This window comes from Scophthalmus maximus, chromosome 6 (genome assembly GCF_022379125.1).
Source record: "Scophthalmus maximus strain ysfricsl-2021 chromosome 6, ASM2237912v1, whole genome shotgun sequence".
Classification (NCBI taxonomy): Eukaryota; Metazoa; Chordata; class Actinopteri; order Pleuronectiformes; family Scophthalmidae; genus Scophthalmus; species Scophthalmus maximus.
This window is the reverse complement of record NC_061520.1, coordinates 26,073,670-26,095,989: the sequence shown is the minus strand read 5'-3', so window position 1 is coordinate 26,095,989 and position 22,320 is coordinate 26,073,670. Positions and strand designations below refer to the sequence as shown.

Here is a 22,320-nt window from a genome sequence, read left to right as displayed (position 1 = left end):
TTGACACTGTGTGCTGTAATTAATGTCTGTCCTCTGTGTCAATTCAGGCCCAGTCTGTCGCATATTTTCGAAACGGGACGACTCCTTAACTCCCGCCCCACTGAGAAGTCAGTTCAGATCTTTATCTCTATAAAGATAAGCATCCTGTTCTTGCTAAACTACACCTCACAAGTTTTACATATATATATAATCCAGATATTATCCTGGTGCCATTACAGTCAGAAAATGTCTAAACACAGGAAGTCATTAATCACAACTCAAGAGCAAAATCCAAAGTGTTCTCTAAACTCCGGCGTTTGTTCCAGAGAGCTTGACTTGTCCCTGGCAACAAGCACCAATATGCAACAAATGCAGATCAGCCTTTTCCTGGTTGAGTTTACAGGAAGATAATGACATTTTCTGATGAATAACAAAACGATCCACCACCAGATTACAGAGACGCGCTAAAGCAGAAGAAATGTGAATGATTTGCTCAGGTTGGAAATCCTAATTGATCACGGTGTCCTTGTCTTTCATTCGCTGATGTCGTCAGACCATAGTGGACGAACAGCTCGTCCTGAAGAAAGTAGCAGACGTGCTAATCAACCTCTACGCCATGACGGCCGTCCTGTCCAGAGCCAGCCGCTCCATCAGCATCGGCCTCAGGAATCATGACCATGAGGTGTGTACAGTACACGCACACACAAACACACACAGGCACGCACACCAGAGGACATCACGTTGACTTGGATTCACTAACCCAAACCCAACTCACAACCAAACCTTTATTCAAATCTGAAATATCTCTTTACCTTAAAATGCAATGATTTATGTTTTGGGTACCTGGTTCTTGTCCTCAAAATACTGCTTTCACACCGAACCCGATGAGAATTTCCGCTAACTTTCCAGGCTAACTTCCTAGGTCACTTTCTGCCGAGTCCTGTCGTTCTTCACCCGCTCACAATACAAATAGCAGCCAGGTCAGGCTGCACACACACAGCGAAAAGTATTGATCCTCCATTCCTGATACAATGACAGGACGTCTGATGACAGTGACGGAGGGAGGATCTCAACACTCATTGGCTATCGCGTCAACGAGAGTTGCGTGTTTCAAGTCGTGCTACTTGCACCAATCGCGTCGCCCGCGTTGTTGCATCCACATCCGCATCCAGTCGCATCTTTGCATTGACTTTGTATGTAATCTCGTCGCGCTCAAAATTTGCGTCGTTGTGTTCGGTGCGAATGCACCATAAGGAAGAAAAGTCCCCATAATGTGACTATGTAAACAGGTTTCGGTCCCCACAATACAAGTTATACCTACACCACACACACACACTTTTAATTAAGCCATTAAAAAAAAGTAAAAGTAAAATGAACAGAAATGGCAACAAAAGAGACAAAGCACTATGTACAGTCAATAAGTAGAGAAAGTGTCTCTGCTCATAACGTACAGACTATCTGCCTCCCACACACCTGGAATTTCTGTTTATCTCCAATCAATAATTTGAATGGCAAAAAGCAGTTTCATGTCCTTCATCTGATTGGCACTCCTAGACGGTGGCTCCATCCACGAGGGTTGTTTTCCCTGGTGCAGTAGCCCTCCGTAGATCTACAGCCCCTATACGCCACAAGTGGTTTGGCCACTGTGCTTGATTATTTGCATACTTGCATTTCTAACGGTGACAGAATAACATGCAGTGTTGTAGAAATTTGATGCGATGTCGCGACAGGAAGAAACAGCTCAGTTTCTCGACTGTAGCTTAACAGCATGAATTGTGTCAGTTGGTGAACCAACGGTGAGAAGCTGTGACAGTTGTCTGGTTGATTGCGCTCGCTCTCAACAAACCCGTGTCTGCACGCCTGCCGATCTATACATCATTTATATCCGTTAAAATCCAATGCAGAATCTGAAATAAAATGTTTGGCGGAGCACAAGAAGGGCCACAATTTTCAAGTTTTATCAGCAGGTTAAATTATTTTGGTGAATAACCAGATTAGGCCCATGTGCTATTAGGGGTGTGAATCTTCACTGGTCTCACGTTTCGATTCGATTACAATTATCCTGTGAACTATTCGATTTGATTCGATATCCCGATGCATCGCGATGCATAACAATGCGTTGCCCTCTCAATTTTCTATTTTACTGAACATGGCTACATTTTCATCAGTTAATACAAGCAGTCAGACTCTAAGCACTCCCTTTCTTCTTTTATTTTATCAAAGAAAGGACACTTCTTGAATGTGGAAAAAATACTAAAATGGAATCAAACTGTCTTGTTTATATAGTGCACTTATTTATAAAAGAAAATATGTAACTGTTAAAATAAATGTCTTAACATTAAATTAAATTACAAATCAAAATAAATAGAGGCTAAGCTTACCATCTACATTATTAGTGTGAAAATGGTCATCAAAACAAAACATAAATCCATGTTTTCGAAAGGTGCAATAAATTACAGTACTGCTGTAACCTGTATTCTACAAAACATCACAGGACAAGAGCACTCCTGATTGTGACTAACATCTCAATGAATCTGGAACACAAAAGTACAGGTAGCGTGGAATAGGGGTGTGAATCTTCACTGGTCTCACGATTCGATTACGATTTTCCTGTCAACGATGCGATTCAATTCGATTTCACGATGCATCACGATGCATCACATTGCGAAGCATCTTCCATTTTTGATATTACTGCACATCATGGCTACGTTTTCATCAATGAATCAAAGCAGTCAGATATATATGAACTCCCTTTTTTATTTTATTATTTTAACCTAAAAAATGACACTTAGCAAACAGCAACGTAGTGTACAGGTGTAACACAAGAAGCTTGGTTACAGCATCAATTATTGGCTGAGCTCTTTCCCTGACAGGCGCTACTACTACCAGGAAGTAATTTTAACTCTAAAACTTTATTGTCCAGCCGCGGTCAGAAAATCAACAAGTAACGGCAGTAATCTATAATTGATTATTGTCCGTCACTGCATCGATGCAGCGTCCACTTCCGACTACTAATACACATCAACACACTGAAAATTATGTGCCTCTGTTTCAGTTTGATGACCATATTTTAAATATTTAAGAACACACTATAATGTAACTATGAATACATATAAGGACTTTATACATTGTATTATACAGTGGTCTCCAGTTATGGGCATCTGTGGAGTTGATTTATACCGTATTGCTTATATCTGTGAAGTGCTACGTTACGGTAGGTAATAAACAATTTATGAATGATTTATATGCAGATAATACATTTTAAATTAGGTAAAGTGTTCTGAACATGGAGTCACACTTATCTGCTACGCCTCTGTTCAGTCATTGGATTTAATTAGTGTAAAGATCCATCGGGCGCGTCACGTCTTCATTAAGATCAGCGTCTGTATCAGTCTTAATAAAACACACGTCGTCTAATTAGATGAAGCTGTTTTCATTCTGTGCGAGAAGCTGCAGTCTGCCAGAAAGTCATTAAGTCACATGTCGCCAACATGTTTAACTCGGTCTGACATCTGCACGCCCCATTGAATTCTAATGAGTGGTTATACGTAGATTTTACCGTTATCAGTCATTTTCACTTCACTGTTTTTTGCGCAGCTTTAACGTCTGCTGCTCCATTTTCACGGAGGAAAAGTTTTTTTCTAGCCGAGTGGAACAGAGGACGGCCTAGTGTAAACACTAACTGTACGTGTGTCTGTAATCAGAAGCAGTGATGTGGAGAAAAACACATTCTCCACCGAGACACAGGCAGTGGATGCTCTGCTTTTATCCTCTTTTGTAACACTCGTCTGTGTTTCAGATGTGCAGCTCTGCGCTCCTCCCAGTGTTTCTCTCCCCGGCCATAAGTTGTCCACCCATGCTCTGTTATGTAAAACACACTCAGAGAGATCCTCTCTAATTGTATCCCATTCCAAAGATTGTTCATTCACAAAGGATCACAAAATAACAAGGGTCCAAACTAGATCTTTTAGCTTTTTGTTTTTAAAGGAAACATGTCTCATTTGGTTTACGTCCACTGTGATTCAGAAATTTATTTTTATGATCTGTACCTGTAGAAATTTTACTGAAATTGCTAATCTGACTATTTTTGTTCACATCTTTCCAATTAATGTGTCGAGGGAGTGTTTTGCAGATGAAAATGGAACCAACAAGTGTTTTTGCAGTTAATGCTCTGAACTGGCCGCATCATATTTAGTTTTTTTATTTCTCTCCAGCTGGCTCCGTGTCCGCAGGGTTCAATGAATGCTTGTGTTGTTCATGTTTTCTAGGTGTTGCTCGCGAGCACATTCTGCAGCGAGGCTTTCATCAAGAACAATTACATGATGATGCAGTTGCAAAAGCGTAAGTACAACACTAAATGATAATTGAGAACAGCCCCGTGCCTTTTTCTTAGGGTTATTTTTTTTTTACAGCGTCTCAGTAGAAAGAACTTGCATGTGTTGCGGAATTTCCCCCACCAACCCCACATACCAACACTCCAACCCCCCGCTGCTTTTCATTGTCACACTATGTGTTATTTTTTTAATGACCTGTATGCAAGTGTGACATTATCCAGACAAACGAGAATGCTATATATCACGTGTTTGTGTATCTAACGAATGGGAAAAATAGCAGCTCGTAATTTCCCATCTCAATCTGTTCCAGACGCTCCAGAGAACAACGATGCAAACATCAAGAAGATCGCCAGGGACGTCTTGGAGAAAAGAGAGTACATCTGCTCTCATCCTCTTGACAGAACATACTGAGCTCTCCCACGTGACCACAACCCTGCGTGGTGATTGGACAACAAGGGGCCAGTCTAGTCCCCAGTCCCAACGATTTGCATTTACTCCTGTATGGTCCTCATTTTGTTTTTTGTTTTACATTTGACATCAATTTAAGAGATGCGTGTTAATAGTTGCACTTTCTTACTAACCGTGGCTTCAAATATAAAACTTGAAATCCTCTCTGGTGGCATTTTATTAAGTTCTGTCTGACATGCTCTTTCATTTTAAAGCGACAGTGACTTATTGTACAAGACAGTAGTTTTCATGCTAATGAGCCCATTTGGTTTACAAGGTCCAGTTTTTGTGGGTTCCTTCTTCGGATGTATTCCTGAGAGGCTGGGCGACTGATGTGCGCGTCTCCTTGTCCGGTTCACGCTTTTGAAAGGTGAAGATGCTCTTCTCTTCGTCTGTCAGAGGCAGGGCAGTCCGCTTGTAACGGAAGGAACGCTGCTCACTGAATCCACTGAAAGAAGCGAAAAAAAATAACCACGTTCAGACTCGTGATATTTTCCTGTGTGTGTGTGTGTGTGGAGGCTTAAAAGTTCTAACTTGAACTGACATGCGTTGGTCCTTGTTGGAAAGAGAGGCGTGTCTGGGGATGGCGTTGTTTTTGCTGCGGAGGCCGCAGTCCAAGCAGGGGCCCGGAGCCAGAGCCTGAGCCTCCGCTGTGTCGTCAGCCCAGTTCATCACAGACAGTTGAGGCAAAGGCTGCAACACACACACACACACACACACAAAAACAGGTTATTACAGTTGACTGCAACCAGAGCCAGAAATGAAAGAAGAAAAAAAACATGCTATCACGCATAGTGAAAAACGGCCAGTAAAGCAGCTGTAAATTATATTTTAAACAAATAACTTTAAAATGACAAAGTGATAAGGGACACAGTTTTGAATATATCGAGTTATACCAAAATACCCTTGGTTTTATGGAGCTTTAGGAGTGAGTTTTAGCCCATTGTATAGATGTCCAGCCCTAACGTTTGTTCCGCCCTCACAGCGCCATTTACATTCATTACTGATTAATCTGTCAATTTTCTTGATTAATCGATTATTAAAATGTTGATTGATGATGTTTTGTTTTGTCCACGCACTGATGAGAAAAGAAAGAAACCAGAAAATATTCACATTTAAGAAGCTAACATCTGAGAATTGTGACTTTGTTTACATAAAAACTGCTTGAACCGATTAATCGATTATCAAAATAGTTGCCGATTAAGTTAGAAGTTGATTACTAATCAATGATTATCGATTAACTGTTGCAGCTCTAATACAGTTAGAGAGCCAATGGTGAACATGGAGGAGCAAAGAGACGGATATTTCACTCAGCAGCTGGTAGAGACCAAAAATGGAGCTAAATGAGCATAAAAAGAACATTTACCAGAAAGGCCAAAAACACATCTTCAAATGATGGATAAAGTCGCATCATAACTGCTTGATGTATATAATAATAATAATAATATATTTCTATATATAGTGTTATATTCACTTCGAAGGTATGGCATATACTGTGTATTTACAGCGTGGAAATATAATATGTCCATTTTGTGTGTCAGTTATTGCACAAGAGGAATCTTTTAAAATGCTTTATAAATATATAGATCACCACTTTGCATGGTTGAGGGTCCCGTCTTTATATCACTCAGGCTCGACTAGCTTAAAAGCCCTCTACAGTACGGACCATTACACATGAAAAGCATTTCAAAATAACGGTACAGAGTTGTACATCAACAAAAAAAAGGGGTGGTGTCCGAATACAGTACTCCTGGGATTTGCAGATACTGTCATCTGCTCGGTCCGAAGCCAACCATCTCAGTATCTAATACTGTACCTGCAGCATCAGGCCTGGTGTCCTCAGTGAATACTTCTCGGGTTCATCTTTCAGTATATCCTGAAACGTCTCCGAGCTTCCTCCCATGTGACACTTGAATTCCGGGACGGGCCCGCTGTCTGGTCGGTCGGCGCTGCCGCCAGGAAGCAGCTTGCTGAGCCAGCGACGGTACTGAGCTCTGGCTGCCTCGAGCTGCTCCTCCCGCAGAGTCTCTCCTGAGGATCAGCAGCAACACCCACGAATCAAAACACTCAAATACAGTTCCATGTTTCACTCTTCACATGGCTAATGAACTCAACCGGGTCTGAGAGTGACGTCACTGCCACTGGATGGTTGGACGGACACGACGGGGCAGACGTTAACAGATAATTCTCTTGACTGCTGATATCATTAAGGGTTCCTCCCTCTCCAGTGAGATGTGGGAGTCTCAAATATCCACCATCTGGAGCTTCAATCGAAAAACATATCAATAGAACCTTTTAAATGTTTACTGCGGAGACAGTTGGAGAGGTGGGGGGGGGATCTTGGATGCTGTCGAACACTAATATTCAGTGCATTCATTCGCGTCACGTATGTGTCAAATGGGCTTAGGTAACTCACCATTGACAAATAAAATGCTAAACATGCAGTTTGTATTCAGCATGTGCACCAACATGAGCATCTAAACAATGGTGACTGCCGAGTGCTCAACATTGCTTGGCATGGCTTAAATATAAACTGTCACGAGTAGTCCAAGGACACATTGTAAGCTTTGTCCCCGGCTGTTCTTAACCTTGGAGACAGTTCATATCTTGCCCTTCCTGCTTCTTACATTACAGCCAGTCAATTGATGATTTGGAAAGGATTTTTTATGTCAAAGCAGAATGTGCGTAGGGTTGATATTTGCTGTCTAATTTGTGTCAAGCTCAGATTTGGTGACAGTGAATAATGATGCAAAGTTTCCCCTGTGAGAATCCCATCGCAGATCGGTTTTGAACCAGACAAACCAACTACATTTTAAAGGCTCAAACTGACAAAACAACAAATTTAAAAAAAAAAATGATATAACCAGATTTGTGCTTCTAAGCAGAGTTCATACTGTATGAATCGATGCCATTGATTATGGCGCTTCAAAGCCATGTGCTGGATGAGTCCTTTGTTCGCTCGACGGACCGCACTCCACCAGAGAAAAGTGGTTCCGTGACACAGTGAGGACTGAAAGGGGGGGAAGGACATTTGAAAATACGATAAAGATGTTGCACTCTGCCGAATGTTTAAAATCTCTTTTTTCGAGTGCTCTGTTGTGGTTTTTCGTTAACTGGCTCCATTTGCTGCTGTTTATTTCCGTCTGACAACCTGCTGGCTCGTGGGGGATATGCAGTCTCATCCACTGGATCTATTGGATCTGAACAGCTACCAGCAAGTAACTCATACGAGTAAGGTTAAAAAGAAAAGGAATCTCTGTACCTTTAAGACTTAAACTTAATTAAAGTGTAAGTGAATGAGCCACTTGCCACTTAAATTGAAGTAGCATTTTGTAATGTAATACCTCTATTAAAGTGTAATTCTTGGGTATTTTTGGCTTTGCTTTTGGCAGCTATGCCTCAGAGTCTTGTCATGTGGCCCGCAGTAAGTAACACCATGTGGCTACATGACATTCTGGTATATTGAGGCAGCTGTTAGTGGATACATTTCTCCCCCCCCCCCCACACTATTGATGGATTTCTCCTTGTTTGCCTGCTGAACTCAAATATAAAATGATAAGTCTGTAAGTCTATATTCTTTTGGAATAGAAATATCTCAGTGTGACATCTTGTTTTTAATATCTGGCCAGTTCCTGAAGGGAAGGAAAAATACACCATCCTACAACAAAATGGACGTAAACATGAGAGTTACAACACTCAATGTTAAAGGTGTTTCTTTCTGTTTTGCCGTTGTGTTTTGTGATTTGCCGTTATGTTGTGATTTGCCGTTGTGCTTTGTGATTTGCCATTGTGTTTTTCTATTTTGCGGTTGTATGTGACTTGCCGTTGTGTTTTGTGATTTGCCGTTGTTTTGTTGTGCCGTTTTGTTTTGTGGTTTGCTGCTGGTTTTTGTGATTTGCCGTTGTGTTTTGTGATGTGCCGTTGTGTTTTGTTTTGCAGTTGTTTTCTGTTTTGCCATTGTTTTTTGCCATTGTGTTTTGCTGTTGTGTTTTGTGATTTGCCATCGTGTTTTCTGTTTTGCTGTTGTGTTTTGTGATTTGCCGTTGTGTTTTGTGATTTACCGTTGTGTTTTCTATTTAGCGGTTGTATGTGACTTGCCGTTGTGTTTTGTGATTTGCCGTTGTTTTGTTTTGCCGTTGTGTTGGGATTTGCAGTTGTTTTCTGTTTTGCCATTGTTTTTTGTGGTTTGCTGTTGTGTCTTGTGGTTTGCCGTTGTGTTTCCTGTTTTGCCGTTGTGTTTTGTGATTTGCCGTTGTTCTCTGTTTTGCCGTTGTGTTGGGATTTTCCCGTTGTGTTTTGTGATTTGCAGTTGTGTTTTCTGTTTTGCCGTTGTGTTGTGATTTGCCGTTGTGTTTTGTGATTTGCAGTTTTTTTCTGTTTTGCCATTGTGTCTTGTGGTTTGCCGTTGTGTTTCCTGTTTTGACGTAGTTTTCTATTTTGCCGTTGTGTTGGGATTTTGCCATTGTGTTTTGTGATTTGCCGTTGTTCTGTTTTGCCGTTGTGTTGTGATTTGCTGTTGTTCTGTTTTGCCGTTGTGTTGTGATTTGCCGTTGTGTTTTGTGATTTGCCGTTGTTCTCTGTTTTGCCGTTGTGTTGGGATTTTGCTGTTGTGATTTGTGATTTGCCGTTGTTCTCTGTTTTGCCGTTGTGTTGTGATTTTGCTGTTGTGATTTGTGATTTGCCGTTGTTCTCTGTTTTGCCGTTGTGTTGTGATTTGCCGTTGTGTTTTGTGATTTGCCGTTGTTCTCTGTTTTGCCGTTGTGTTGGGATTTTGCCTTTGTGATTTGTGATTTGCAGTTGTTTTCTGTTTTCCTATTGTTTTTTGTGGTTTGCTGTTGTGTCTTGTGGTTTGCCGTTGTGTTTTCTGTTCTGCTGTTGTGTCTTGTGGTTTACCGTTGTGTTTTCTGTTCTGCTGTTGTGTTTTGTGGTTTGCCGTTGTGGCTGTTGATTTGTTTTTGTGTTTTCCTAATTGTAAATGTGATTTGCACTTCAGGGCCACTGTAGTTTCATGATACATTGACGAAACTGATAAGGACCATACCAGCCAGGTGAATGGTGACAGGAGACGGGCTGAAGAAAGGGTGAGGTTTTCTGTAGAGCTGAAAGTCCTGATGGCGCTGGTTCCAGACCCACGGGTTCCGTAAAAGGGTGGGCTCCAGTGTGTTGGCATGAAGGATGTTCTCTCTCCACGGCTGGATGCACAGTGAACAGAATGATCAACTTGACCCTCTATTAAAAAACCCACACTATCACTGGACACCTCTGAAGATGAATCAGATGCTAGGACAACTAAAGCAACAGCAGGGCTAATGTGGTTAGTCATGCCATGTTACACGCTATTCTATCCCAACCCAAACATAAAGGGTCACGGAGAAAGAAGGACGAGCAGGTAAACTGTGATGAAATCGTATCCCTCTGCTGAATTGCATGGGAATGCCAATAAACTGCAAATATTTCTGTCCCTGTGAGACCCCCGGCCAGCTGGAACATGAAGAGTGACATCACCTTCCTCAGCTCTTCCGCACGAGCCTCATCCGGGTGTCTGGGGTACACCCTGGACCTGTCACTGCTCAGAACTTTGTTCCAAACCATGGAGGCAACCGCGGACCTGGAGTAATTCTTAGGTGTCCTGTCTCCAAGCTCCACCGTTGCACTGTGGTACTGCTGACTGTAGGTGAACCTCCGTCCGGGCGCCTGAAGTCATCACCAGAGAAACACATTTCAAGGTAATTTGCAAGATACTTGATTTCTTTCTATGATGCAGGTCTCATCCACGAGCTATTCTTTCTATTTTTGAATACAGACTTAGCTTATTGGATGTATTATTCATCCCCCTGTTAGGCAGGCAGGCATTGGTTTCTTTCCATGTCTGGCCCATGTACTGTTAGTAGACTCTTGCCTTGTCCTCATTGACTTAAATTAACTTGGTAATGCAATTTTAAAGCAGCGGTCACAGATTTTGGCCACAGGGGCACAGTATAAACAATCGTATCATTGTGTAAAATTGTCATGGCTAACATGACACTAGTTACCTATTCACACGGTCAGCAGGAAATCAGTCGTGTTTCTTGCACCTTCACAGCTTTGTAGTAGTCTGCACCAACGATTGAGCCTTTGGCTGCTATGTCATCCACGGGGGTCATCCCTATGTTCCCTCAGCCCTATGATCCCTCATTTCTATGAAATGTCCCCCTCATAACAAAATGACGCCCTATGTGCCCTCAGTCCTATGTTCCCTCATTTCTATAAAAATGTTCCTGCATCAAAATTAAGCCCTGTTAAAGGCTATGGTTAGGGAACAGGGCTGAGGGAACATGGACGCGCTCCCGATCCACGTCTACCACAGCTAAGCTAGTTAGCTAAGAGAATACCCAAATTCACAAAGTAACTCAAATAATTGAGCTGCGTTATGCTAAAGCAGTCCAATGAAGCTGAACAAAACAGACTCAAGTGACAATTGTGTCACATCGACTCCTTCAACCTTTGTCATCGGAAGAGTTTGAATTAGAGCTTCATCCATAGGGTTATGGATTTTATTTAAACTAGGTGAGGGTATAACAGCACCAGTGTGAGTGGCAGTAAGTGAATTTATCACTGTTCATGGTTGTTTGCAAGGTAGTTCGTAAATTGTGGTACATGTGTTTCGAAACTCTAATTTTTTACAATGAGCCATGAAGCCATGTCCTGATATACCGAGATGCAGTAAGAACAGTCTCCATCTATAAAATCACATCTCAAACCTTTGCCATCTCTTTGTGGAGCAGCTCCCTGGCCTGCTGATTGGAGTTAAAGGTCTGGATGCTGTAGTTGTGTGCCGGCCTGGTTGCAGCCTGATCCATCCCTAACGTTGCAGCCTTTGGCCTCTGCAGCTGCTCGCTCTGGTCTTGCACCTTCTGGATATTGTCCTGGAAGATATTCAAAACCTATGACTGGCTCTGTGAATGAATCTGATTATTCTGTATTCAGTCTATCAAGGCTCAGCAGACCTGGACGAAGTCCTTGAGGTGTTGACACGGCATCTGCTGGAAGTTGTCTTTCCATCTGATGTATTCCCAGTTGTCGGTGTCGAGCGGCGCGTGTCTTTTCATCCTGACGGGCAGAGTGGGGACGTCCCGCTCAGTGTCTGCTCCGGCTTTTTTTTGCTCCCACTGCGCACCAGATGTGCCATATTCCTTGCTCATGCTGACAATCATGTCGGCTGAGGGGAAGAGGTTGTACTGCACCACATCTTTGAGTTGCCTAACTTGACACAGCTGGTTTAACCTAGGAAAAACAAAAGTGAAACAAAAACTCTTACATGTCTTTTTATTTTTCGTTTTATCCAAACATGGTTTTTAATGTATGTTGTCAACTTCCGGTAGATAGTGTATATTGTGGTTGGACAAAATGGTCTTGACTCAAGGTCTACTTGCTAGCTGTGTTATCAAACATGAATAACTTTTTCACAGGCAATTATATGAAATTCAAGGGAAGAGTGCGCAGAGCTCGAATCAAGTTTGCTTTGCCAAATTGCAATTTCCAAGATCAAGAATAAAGTATAACACTGCAATAGTATAGTATAGTGCGTGCTTGTATGTATACGTTATGTTTGTGCCAACCATTCTCGAATATCTGCTGTTCATGTTCATTTGTTTTATGATGGGGCGAGGTTACAGTATGTGTGACACAACAATCTCAACTCAGGGTTTTAGATTTCTTGTTGTTTTCTCTCTCCTTGTTTTCTATTCATATCCATGCGTAACAAAAAAAACTGTTGCAAACTGAAGACATCAGACTCGCTTGCGTTGTGTAAAAAATTAACATCACAAAGCTGCATACATCTTAAATATGTCTCAAAGTTGCGATTATTATTATAATTATATGAGCATGAATCAAATGACCACGTCATATGAAAGTGGTAACTCGCAGTGATGAACCCACGGAGCATTATGAGCCAACTCAGTTTCTCTTCAGCTCTAGAGTGTCTTTGTGCCATTTTTCACGTAAAGTTTTGGTTTTACGGCCCACAGCTTTTATGCTTTTATGCAGTGGAGCATTTAGCAGTTAAGATCAGCTATGTTTTGCCCAAGTTAGAGGAGACCAAATCAGAATCAGACTGAGTGTGAATACTGGACTCACATCGACTATAGCATTACATTCAGCAGAAACACAACTCCAAATGAATGACTGCTGGATGGGATAGTAAACTATATGAAGTAGCTTGCTAACATATGTTCCTTTAAACGATGATACTTGTTGTTTTACAGCTTGTCTTTCAGCCACCGAGTGGCCAAAATCAATTAAAGGTGACATATTACGCTCATATTCAGGTTCATACTTTTAATGTGTGTTACCACTTGAAAAGGTTTACATGCTCTAATGTTCAGAAAGGGCATCAGTGTTCTTACAATGCCCATTCCTGCAGCTCTTCTGTGTGTGCAAAGATGTGCGTCCTCTGTCTAAAACGCCTGGATTTCTTTAAGCCCCGCCTCCCGATAAACCCCCATTCTGCTCTGATTGGCCAGCTGGCCCAGTCTGTTGTGATTGATCAACCGCTTTCCAAATGTGTAGGAAATGTCACGCCCCTTCACCAGAAAAGTGGAGACTCCCAGACTGCAGGCAGGGTTACCCCAAAAGAGTCCAACGGTGACATCACAGTTGGAGAGAAATCAGAACCAGTTGTTCAGAGCTAGGCTGTAGGGTATAGCCAGCTCACAAAAAAAACGACAGGGTGGTCTTTTTTCACAGATTGTGGGCCGGCAGGCTCCACAGATACACCCATTTATGTGAACAAACACTGAAAAAGTGAGTTGTGTATAATATGTCACCTTTAACAACGCTATTCTTATTTATTCTTTCACTAGCATGGTCCTTAAATGCAGTTGCGATCTTGCTCTGTGAGTACCTTGACAAAGCCTGGAAGCAGGGTTGGGGTATAATGCCTCTGACGTAGACCAGGGGCTGACTCATGATGCTCTGCAGTGACGCAAGTAGATGGATGGGACTCAAACTCACATCTAATGAGTCGTAGATGCGCTTGAAGAAACCCAGGTTGGAATTGTAGAGGGCAATCACCTGCTCTTCCTCACTCCCACTTAACCTACAAAACATCACACAAACTGCAGGATTCTGACTGGAATTTAAACACTCAATCCAAATAGACAGCACAGCTGAAAACTGTTAACGCAGGCTGTAATGGCAAGATAGTGCTCATGGGCTTACTTCATGGGAACCGCCTCCCAGAGTCGCCTCACTGCTTTATGTTTCAGCCCTTCAAGAACAAAGATGTGCGTCCTCTTATCTAGCACATGGAACCCTGTAACGAAGTCCAGATCAGTGCTCTCATCCTGCTGGAAATTCATTAGGCGTTTGTTATTTGATAGAACCCTGTCTATATGTTCCAATGAGTGTGAGCCCAGACGGAAGGCGGATGCATTGATTCTGAGGATCTCTGATCTCAGCTTGGTCATGACAGAGAAGTTGTTGTAATCAAAGAGGTAGACGAGGCGCCCAAATGGACCGTCGTAGAACCTACTGCCGTCATCCTTGACATTCAGTGGGCAGGCTATCTCAACTTTGACTTTGAGCTTAGAATTTGCATCGTAGTAATGGCCCTGTGGCATGGGATCTCTGCTATGACCTGTGTCCGCCATCTTCCTTTTCGTTGCACTTTTCTCCCTGGCCGTCTTCGGAGGCGGAGGGCCACATTTGATTGGCAGGTCCACCGTTAGACTTTTCTGCCCAAGCAGCAGCTCGGACAGGTTTAGGCTTGCAATGCCGTGGGAGTTAAAACCTATCGTTTCATGTTTGAAGGCTGACGCGTTGCTCTGCATGTCATCATCCGACCCCACACCACACATTGCTGGAGTTTTCGGTGTTTCCTCCGACTTCCGGTCACGATCGTGCACCTCTATCTGCAGAGGCGGACTGGTGAGGAAGTCTTGCAGCTCGCGGGGACTCATCAGGCCAGTCAGGATCACGTTCACGTCTTGGAAGTAGACGTTGGTGCCGTGCTCGTGATAGTTTGTTCTGTGCGTGCTCAAGGTGTGGCACTTGTACTGGCAATAGACTGGCATGCATTTTTCCTGGGAAAAGGAGTAAAACACAGAATTACTTCTGTGCACAAAGCTTTTTGCTCAATGGTACATTTTGTGATGCAAATTGTGTCTAATCAGAGAAGCTAAATGGGGAATGAGGAAGAAGTCTGTACAACACACATGTAAAGCATAAACCCATTTATAGTTTTAAGATGTGAACATGGAATCCCACCTGTAGCACATGGAGAGGGACCGGGGTTGAAGGCATGGAGTTGGCTGACAAAATCCTGATGACCAGTGGATTGAGTTCAGCTTTCAGTTGGTCAGATATTAGAGGTCGGTCCAGAGAAATGTTGCACATGACCTCAATTACACCCGATGAGCAGACAGGGAAGAGTTCAGTCACTGACGTCTCACCTGGCAGTCATACAAATAAGAAACTACATATTGTCTTTTGTCTTTGGTAAACATAGTGCCTTGAATTCTAAGTCTTAGTCTTTTTAGCATGGTAAACAGTGGCGCACTACGGAAGTATGGCCTTCTTCTAGTCTAAGTCTAGGCCAGACTGAAATACAAGAAATATCAATAACAATTTTTTGGGGATTGATCTTTATGGTAGTTAGCACAAATATTGAAGTTCTTTCAAAGCATGAATGCCAACGACTTTGGTGATCCCCCTTTTTTGCGAGGGGGTACCTTAAAATTAAACCAATTTTTTTCCTATATTGTAAAATATATCAGAGGCAAATTAGGGTTAAGTGTCTTGCCCAAGTACACTTCGGCATACAGACTGAGGGAAGTGGGGCTCGAGCCGCCGACCTCCTGGTAAGTGGATGACCGTCTCTACCTCCTGAGTCACAGCTGCCCATGTTATTAGTGTGACACTAAAGTTTCTTTTTTCCACTCACTGTGTGGCTGAACTGGTCATAATCCAAGACATGTGAAAGTGATAACGAGGGTTTGCAACACGTTGCTTTGTCTTTTAAGGGGTCACCAGCCTAAGAATTTGTGGACCACAGCTTTAACGGTTATTCGTGTGAATAAAAAGTTCACTCACCTGCCAGAAAATGAATGGGACTGACTTCAACTGATGTGGAGCTGATATTTTTCATGTCCCCAAGGTCACAAGCATCAGTTTTGGGTTTTTGAAAACCTGTTGTCTCTTGAGGAGCCAAGTTCTTGTCTACACAGGAGGATTGCACAAAAAAACATCTATTGTTGCCTACATGGAAATTTTTCTAATATGTGAAAAAGTAAAAGTGAAATTACCTGCTTCTGAGTCTGCATTCGAATCGGAATCAAACATGATATAGCATTTCTGTTTTTTAGATGAGTTTGACCTCGTCTCACATAAGACTCTCAGCTTGGCTACCATGGTCTTGACGTCATCTTAGGGTGAAAATAACATTTTCAATACAGAGAATATATTTTTAACTGTTTGGGAAGACGAAATTCACGCTCACCACCACGTGCGTCTGTTGCATCCTCAGGCCGATCCTGTGCCCACCTGAAGGCTTTCGGTCTTTCATAGCGGGCCCTGCTGGACAGCCTGTCCTTACTGTTCCATATCCTCAGCCTGATCTGATGAGCAGGGAGACGGATCAACGTGTCCCTGTTGACTCTGACGTTAGAACTGTGGGTCCAACCGCACCATGTCTGGTCTCCTTCTTGCCACGTTTTCACAATCTGTTCACAAAATTCACACGTTTATTTTCTGCCTTCAAGACGCTTGTGTGGATGATATTAAACAGTCGGATGTTGTGAAAAATGTTGTTTGCTCTCAGAGATGATAACAATAATAATTCCTGTGCAGTGACAGGTCATCCACTGTAACTCTAGATGATGTAGCTGCTTTATTGTTGTACATTCAGGATGTTCATGAATTCTTCATTAAGGACAAAAACACACACACACAGAGAGCGAGAAGCACAAGGTTACTCATGGTTACCTTGAACTCATCGTCGGTGTACATTTTTGCCACTGGCCCAAACACGAGTAAGTCCACTTTGACCGTCTCCGTGTCACCTGGCAACAACTTGTACTCAACATGATAGCAACTCTGAGCTTTATGTGCTTTCACCAAACCAGTAGACAAGTCTTTTTTCTTCTTGGGCCTTTCAGGAGCTGCCGGGACATCAGCGTCTTCCGCTAAACAGGGACAAGTGTTTGCGATTGAAGCATAAAATCAATCTGTAATCTCTGTTTCTTACTGCCACCGTGATTTGTTGCACATCATCAGACGTTTTCTTCAATATCCCCTGTGAAGCGAAGATTCATCTTTCATATGCTCTGTCTGACAAACTCACCTCTTGGAACAGCGAGGGCGATGAAAACTGTCCATGTGATGTAATAGGAGCAGTCGTCTGTTTGTGATGTGATATCCTCACCCAAACCACGATCCACGGATGACAAATCCGCGTCAGGACGACGTACCGCTCGCCGTTTTTTATTCTCCATGGTCACAGTCCGGCTGTGAATTCAAAAGGTCTGTCTCCGACATGTTGAGGTCCGATCCCACTGTAATATTTATCTTTAAAAACACTGTTCTTTAAAAAAAATGAGCTATGATTTCACGATTGGCAGCTATCATTCCTTATCCTTGAAAATACACCTAAAACACTTTTAATTTCAAAAGTCATCAACAAGAGTTCATAGAAACTTCTTTGATGAACACATTAATTTCAAGATATGTGCCAAAAGTGGCACATTAAATTGGGGATGTTATTAAATTGGGGATAGATTTACATTGGTGCTTCAGGTAGAAATTCAGTATTGTTTAGGGAAGCACTTTTCATCGGGTATGGGGTAAATTAAGTGGATTGTGATACAGTATATTCAATGGTTTAAAAAGGTTTTTAAGGGTTTAAAATCATCTTATTTTAATTAAATAACATTACAGTTACCCCTCAATTGCAGGCCTATACAGTACCCCAGTGTCTATTACAATGAGTGATTTGATCTATTGGCCTGTCACCTCAAAATAGCCCCATTACTCCATTATTAATGGGTTGATAGATTGAATTCAGGGAAATTATTGTAGTGTCCTGACAAGTATGTGTATTAGTATTAATCCTGATTTTAAACACATGGCATTACAGTTTGTTTGTTTTCCGATGTTCTCACCTTAGCTGCTGCTGTGGCTCCCAACATGAAGAGTGTGAAGAGTTCGTCTTTAGATGAGCTCACGACAAGTCGCGGCTCGTCGGGGTCAAACTGTCATCAAACCAGCCATCAAAGGCTTGAAACGGCTTCGCCTCCCTTGGTGAAAAAAAATAACCAATCACAATTATGTTCGTTGCTGTTGTCAGGTAGAATTCTGCATTCTGCATCTTTTTTTTTTTTTAAGTTAAAGGGAGGCTAGCCGAGTCTGACTTTTTTACCAATCACAGAGCCTCTGCTAGTTGTGTAGCCTGGTAACAATGGGGGCCAGGAGCATGGCCGGCCATAGGCATTAGCGAACTAAATGCCTGCTTAGGGCCTACAAGGCCACCAGGGGGCCCCCAAGAGCACTTGAAATGTTCCACAAGAAACCTTGATTTAAAGGTACAGTGTGTAATATTTAGAAGAACTTATTCACAGAAATTGAATATATTGTCCATAACTATGTGTTAATATATATATAATCACCTGCAACAAAGAACCAATGTTTTTTCGTCGACTTTGAATGATATAGCTACATGAACCTGACCCGGCCTCCGTGTAAGTTGCCATGTTTGCTACGTCGCGTTGAATGCGGTTGCACAAAACGGTCCAGAATTCGCGTTGAATTTTCAGCGCTGCCGGAAATGGAATCAGCAGTGCGCAACCTTAAAGTGTCCCCTGTTGGTTGCTCAGTTGGTTGCGGTTTGCTACTTTACCACCAGATGCCGCCAGAAAATTACAAATAATTACACACTGGGGCTTTGTTTTTTGATTTTATTATATACATGTTATATTCTGTTAATGGAAATCATACAAAAATGCAATCTTATGTTAATGAGCTGGCAAGCAAATACTAGTTTAATCAATTCCCGCTGCCTCCGTCAGAGGTCACATTCATGCTCATGCATGCGCAATGTAGTATGTAAAGATAGGCAGGATACAACCACAGTCAGTCAGACAATCGATGGTATTTGAAGTTGATTGTCGTTCTGCACTTGTTGCAATTTTTCAAACAAAAAGCAATTCAAATGGTTTAATTGTTTACAATCATTGCATTGTCTGCTGGATTTACTTTGATACTTTTCAGGACACCGATTTCAATATGCCACTCAGTACAGTACCACTTTGAACATGACAGTGAAAATAAGCACTAGACCACTATTTTGATTTAGCTACTTGATTAAAAACCACAACAGCATAACGGTTGGCTTTGGTTTAATGAAACACGGCTACAACTAATAAAGTCGATAATGGGTGTGTCAGCTTTACTGAAGGTGTGCGAACGATCAAGCAATGACAATAGTATTCGTGGCGGTGGGGGGGCCCCCAATCAAATTCTGCTCAGGGCCCCATATAGACTAGGGCCGGCTCTGGCCCAGGACCAAATACTGCAATAATATTTGGACATTCACATACCAACAACAGCTACAAATAAAAAAAACAACTGCTTCCTCAGTGAAGAGACCCCCCAGCCCCTAAAAGCTCACGACGGAACCGTGAACGTCTGCTCGAGGAGTTCATTGATAAAGGAAGTGAATCGGTCGAACACACACCTCTGCTCCTCCGGTCCCTGCGGCGCAACCGTTCACCTCACCGGTGAACAGTTTCAAGTGAGGACACGTCAAGTGGAAGCGCCCAAATCCGCCACTCGGCGAAACTTTTCCGGGCGATTTCTGAGTGCGGCGCGCGTCGCCATGGCGACCGCTGTAGTGCAGGAAGCGAGTGGCGAGGGCCCCGCGAGAGAGGGGGGCATACATCACAGAGGGAAGGGTTACGTGCCTGGACGTCAAAGTGTCAAAGACACTGTGAGTTTTACGACTGATGTATATATATATATATATATATATATATATATATATATATATATATATATATATATATATATATGAATGAAGAAAAGCGGACACCATAACAAGGAGAGGAAATTAGACTAAAATTAAAAAGAAAGCACATGTCAAGATTGTAAATCTATTTTTCTTTTTTCTTTCTAAACCAATGTCCCTATCGACATGCTAACTGTCCAGGTGTAGTTCACAAAGGCACATCCTCCATCTCTTCTTCCAAGTCCAAATGATTGCTATTTTTTCAAAAAATATTTTTGTTTGCAAACATCGGACAAGGAGCATGCCCCCCCCACCCCATCCTGCCAATACAATATGAAATATAAGACCTGTAAAGGGGATTGTAGTTACAGATCGATTGAAGAAATGAACATGCCATATCAACAAACTGATATACACAAACAATTTTTAAAAAAATAAAGAGAGGGAGGGAAAAGATAAATTATTGCTTTTTAATTTATTGTCATAATACACCCTACATTTTTTTTTGCGGCCATATTTGTAATAGTATAGGCTACAAATGCTTGATAGCATTCGTGGATTCATTGAACCATTATAACTCTGAATCCCTGCGATACTGTTTGTCACGTTTGTTGTGTATTTTGGGCTAAAAGGACTTGGAACTTGTAGAGGCTACATGAAATCCTTCCAACAAGCTGGTTCCCCATAATCAGGATTTATGGGGAACCGACTCTTCAGAGGAGAAAAATAATCATCAGAAGAAAAAAAAACAACAGCCGAATACACAAAGACCTACTATACACCGAGCAGAGCGGAGTGGGACATTACAGCACAATAAACACGCAGCGAGGCTTGGACAATTTATGGGCCATGTGTTCAGTTTAGATGAACACATCACATTCAGAAGCTCCGTGGTGAAGACAAACGAGCTCGTAAGGTCGTTTCCAGTCCCAGTAGGAAACTGCAGGTGAAACAATAAAGTGAACGACGGCTGCATTCCATGTAGCTGCTTCAGTTTCCCTACCCTATAACGTCGGCCATGCTTTCCTGGGACACTTTGCGCCTGAACAGAGCCATTGGGAACAGCAGCACCTGTGCTTTTCCTATACTGTGGCGTGTCAAAATGTCTGCTGTGGGGGAAAGAAATAAGACATGTTGCATGGGGGACAGAGCAAGTTGCACGGAAACCGTTTGACCCCCTTTTTTTTTGTGCAGATGGACACACAAGAGAAAAAGAGACAGATTCCCCCGCTCCACAGCCCATTAGTCTCTCGGGCCATGGTTTGGACACAAGTGACTGGGAAGAAAAAAAGTTCATACACCTGGTGGTAATTACACTGTATGAGGCCGTTCTGTACAATGTGTGTGTTACTGACTCACTGGGACGGCGGCGGGACCCCCTGCTTTTGGATTTCATGGGGGCAGTGCAACATTCAAATCCGCTTTAACCCACGCCTCCAATTCGGCATGCGCCAGTGTGCGCGGCGCGCCGAGCCTCTGCGCAGGGACACGGACGCACGGGATGCTGCGGGAACCCGCCGCGGTACGGCTCGTCGTGAAGTCTGTGGAAATATGATGCGTCCCTGCAGAAGCGATGGATTCAATAGACGCCGCTGATCCGTACAGCCGACCGGCGCGCAGGACGCAATGGATAGTCAGCACCCTGGCTTACCACTACGGACTGGACCGCGGAGTGGAGAACGAGATCATAGTGTTGGCCACCGGGCTGGATCAATATCTGCAGGAGATTTTCCATCATATGGACTATCTGGGCGCGGGCAGGATCCCCGTCGAGGACTTCCACATCCTGCGTGAAGTCTTGGGACTGAACAAAGACGCGGAGGAGTCCGAGTGCGCCGGTGACAATTTGCCCGGCGAGCTCACCTTCAGACACTTCCACGCCAAGCTGTGCGGACACTTCAGCACCAAGGCGGGGTGCCAGTACGAGAACGGCCGGCTGCTGGTGGGGAGGGACAGCGAGCACATCGAGACTCAGATCCGCCTCAGGAGCCCGCTGAAGCGGCGCGAGCGGCTGCTGTCCGACTCCTGTCCGTCCGCGGAGGGGCGGCACGCCTCCGGCTGCAGGGCCGGCTCCTGCACCAGGGAATGCTACGAGGAGATAGTGGCCCTGGAGGAGGCGGAGGACCGGATCACGAAGCTGGAGGACGAGAACGCAAGCCTGAGGGAGCTGATCGAGGACATGCGAGCCGCGCTCCAGAGCAGCGACGCGCGCTGTTTGGCTCTGCAGGTGAGAGTGACTGCTGGATATGATGGTGTTGCATAAGTAGGAAACTTTTTTACAATTTTTTCTTTATGTAACAGTAATAGGATGGACTTGGATCATATGAGCCCCCGACAAAACATAAAGTCATTAGGCACAATAGCAGTCCTTGTACCGGGCAACAGGGCCTCCCCTCTCACCAGCCTCTGAAGGGCATATTCTTGCATTGGGCCCCAAGACAACCAATGCCACCAACGGCCAGAGGTTGTTATTAAAGGGTCATATCTAAGCTATAACAACATTAGGGCTGCAACTAACGATTATTTTCATTATTATTATTATTAACCTGTCAATTATTTTCTCAATTAATCAACTAGTTG

At 43.1% G+C, this 22,320-nt stretch overlaps 3 protein-coding genes across 7 annotated transcripts in view; 2 read left to right on the top strand and 1 right to left on the bottom strand.

Annotated features, from left to right (window-relative positions):
• Positions 1-4,925, top strand: part of acad9 (acyl-CoA dehydrogenase family, member 9) — a 16,138-nt gene extending 11,213 nt beyond the window's left edge. Inside the window, exons 16-18 of the mRNA XM_035631542.2 lie at positions 533-661; positions 4,248-4,320; positions 4,624-4,925. Of these exons, the coding sequence (XP_035487435.1) occupies positions 533-661; positions 4,248-4,320; positions 4,624-4,724 (303 nt within the window). The 3' untranslated portion in view covers positions 4,725-4,925. The remainder of the gene's footprint in view (positions 1-532; positions 662-4,247; positions 4,321-4,623) is intronic.
• On the bottom strand, positions 4,921-19,678 carry cfap92 (cilia and flagella associated protein 92 (putative)). Of its 4 annotated transcripts, none has more exons than XM_035631540.2 (17): positions 19,471-19,678; positions 17,900-18,034; positions 17,083-17,306; positions 16,725-16,924; positions 16,240-16,462; positions 16,046-16,165; positions 15,834-15,959; positions 15,009-15,193; positions 13,962-14,824; positions 13,645-13,839; positions 11,747-12,023; positions 11,501-11,665; positions 10,266-10,454; positions 9,802-9,952; positions 6,577-6,791; positions 5,305-5,453; positions 4,921-5,208 (listed from the first exon to the last, which is right to left on the bottom strand). In XM_035631540.2, exons 3-17 carry the CDS (start codon positions 17,231-17,233, stop codon positions 5,031-5,033), a joined length of 3,387 nt encoding a protein of 1,128 aa, XP_035487433.2. In that variant the 5' UTR covers positions 17,234-17,306; positions 17,900-18,034; positions 19,471-19,678; the 3' UTR covers positions 4,921-5,030. The 4 variants fall into 4 exon arrangements, with proteins under 4 accessions (XP_035487433.2, XP_047188694.1, XP_047188696.1 ...); XM_047332738.1 differs by having other exon boundaries at positions 17,083-17,293; XM_047332740.1 differs by having other exon boundaries at positions 17,083-17,263.
• efcc1 (EF-hand and coiled-coil domain containing 1) overlaps positions 18,198-22,320 on the top strand; it is a 20,543-nt gene continuing 16,420 nt past the window's right edge. For both annotated transcript variants that reach the window (XM_035631541.2, XM_047332741.1), the window contains exons 1-2: positions 18,198-18,319; positions 20,935-21,967. In XM_035631541.2, coding sequence (XP_035487434.2) covers positions 21,314-21,967 — 654 coding nt within the window. In that variant the 5' untranslated portion in view covers positions 18,198-18,319; positions 20,935-21,313. The remainder of the gene's footprint in view (positions 18,320-20,934; positions 21,968-22,320) is intronic.

What these genes read in the sequence shown, in the direction of transcription:
- cfap92 (XM_035631540.2), bottom strand. Translation starts at nt 17,233, where the DNA reads ATGGAGAATAAAAAACGGCGAGCGGTACGTCGTCCTGACGCGGATTTG. An exon ending in ACACCGACGATGAGTTCAAG is followed by an intron (nt 16,463 to 16,724) that starts GTAACCATGAGT and finishes TTTTGTGAACAG; the next exon opens with ATTGTGAAAACGTGGCAAGA. An exon ending in TGTCACCATTCACCTGGCTG is followed by an intron (nt 6,792 to 9,801) that starts GTATGGTCCTTA and finishes GCTGATCCTCAG; the next exon opens with GAGAGACTCTGCGGGAGGAG.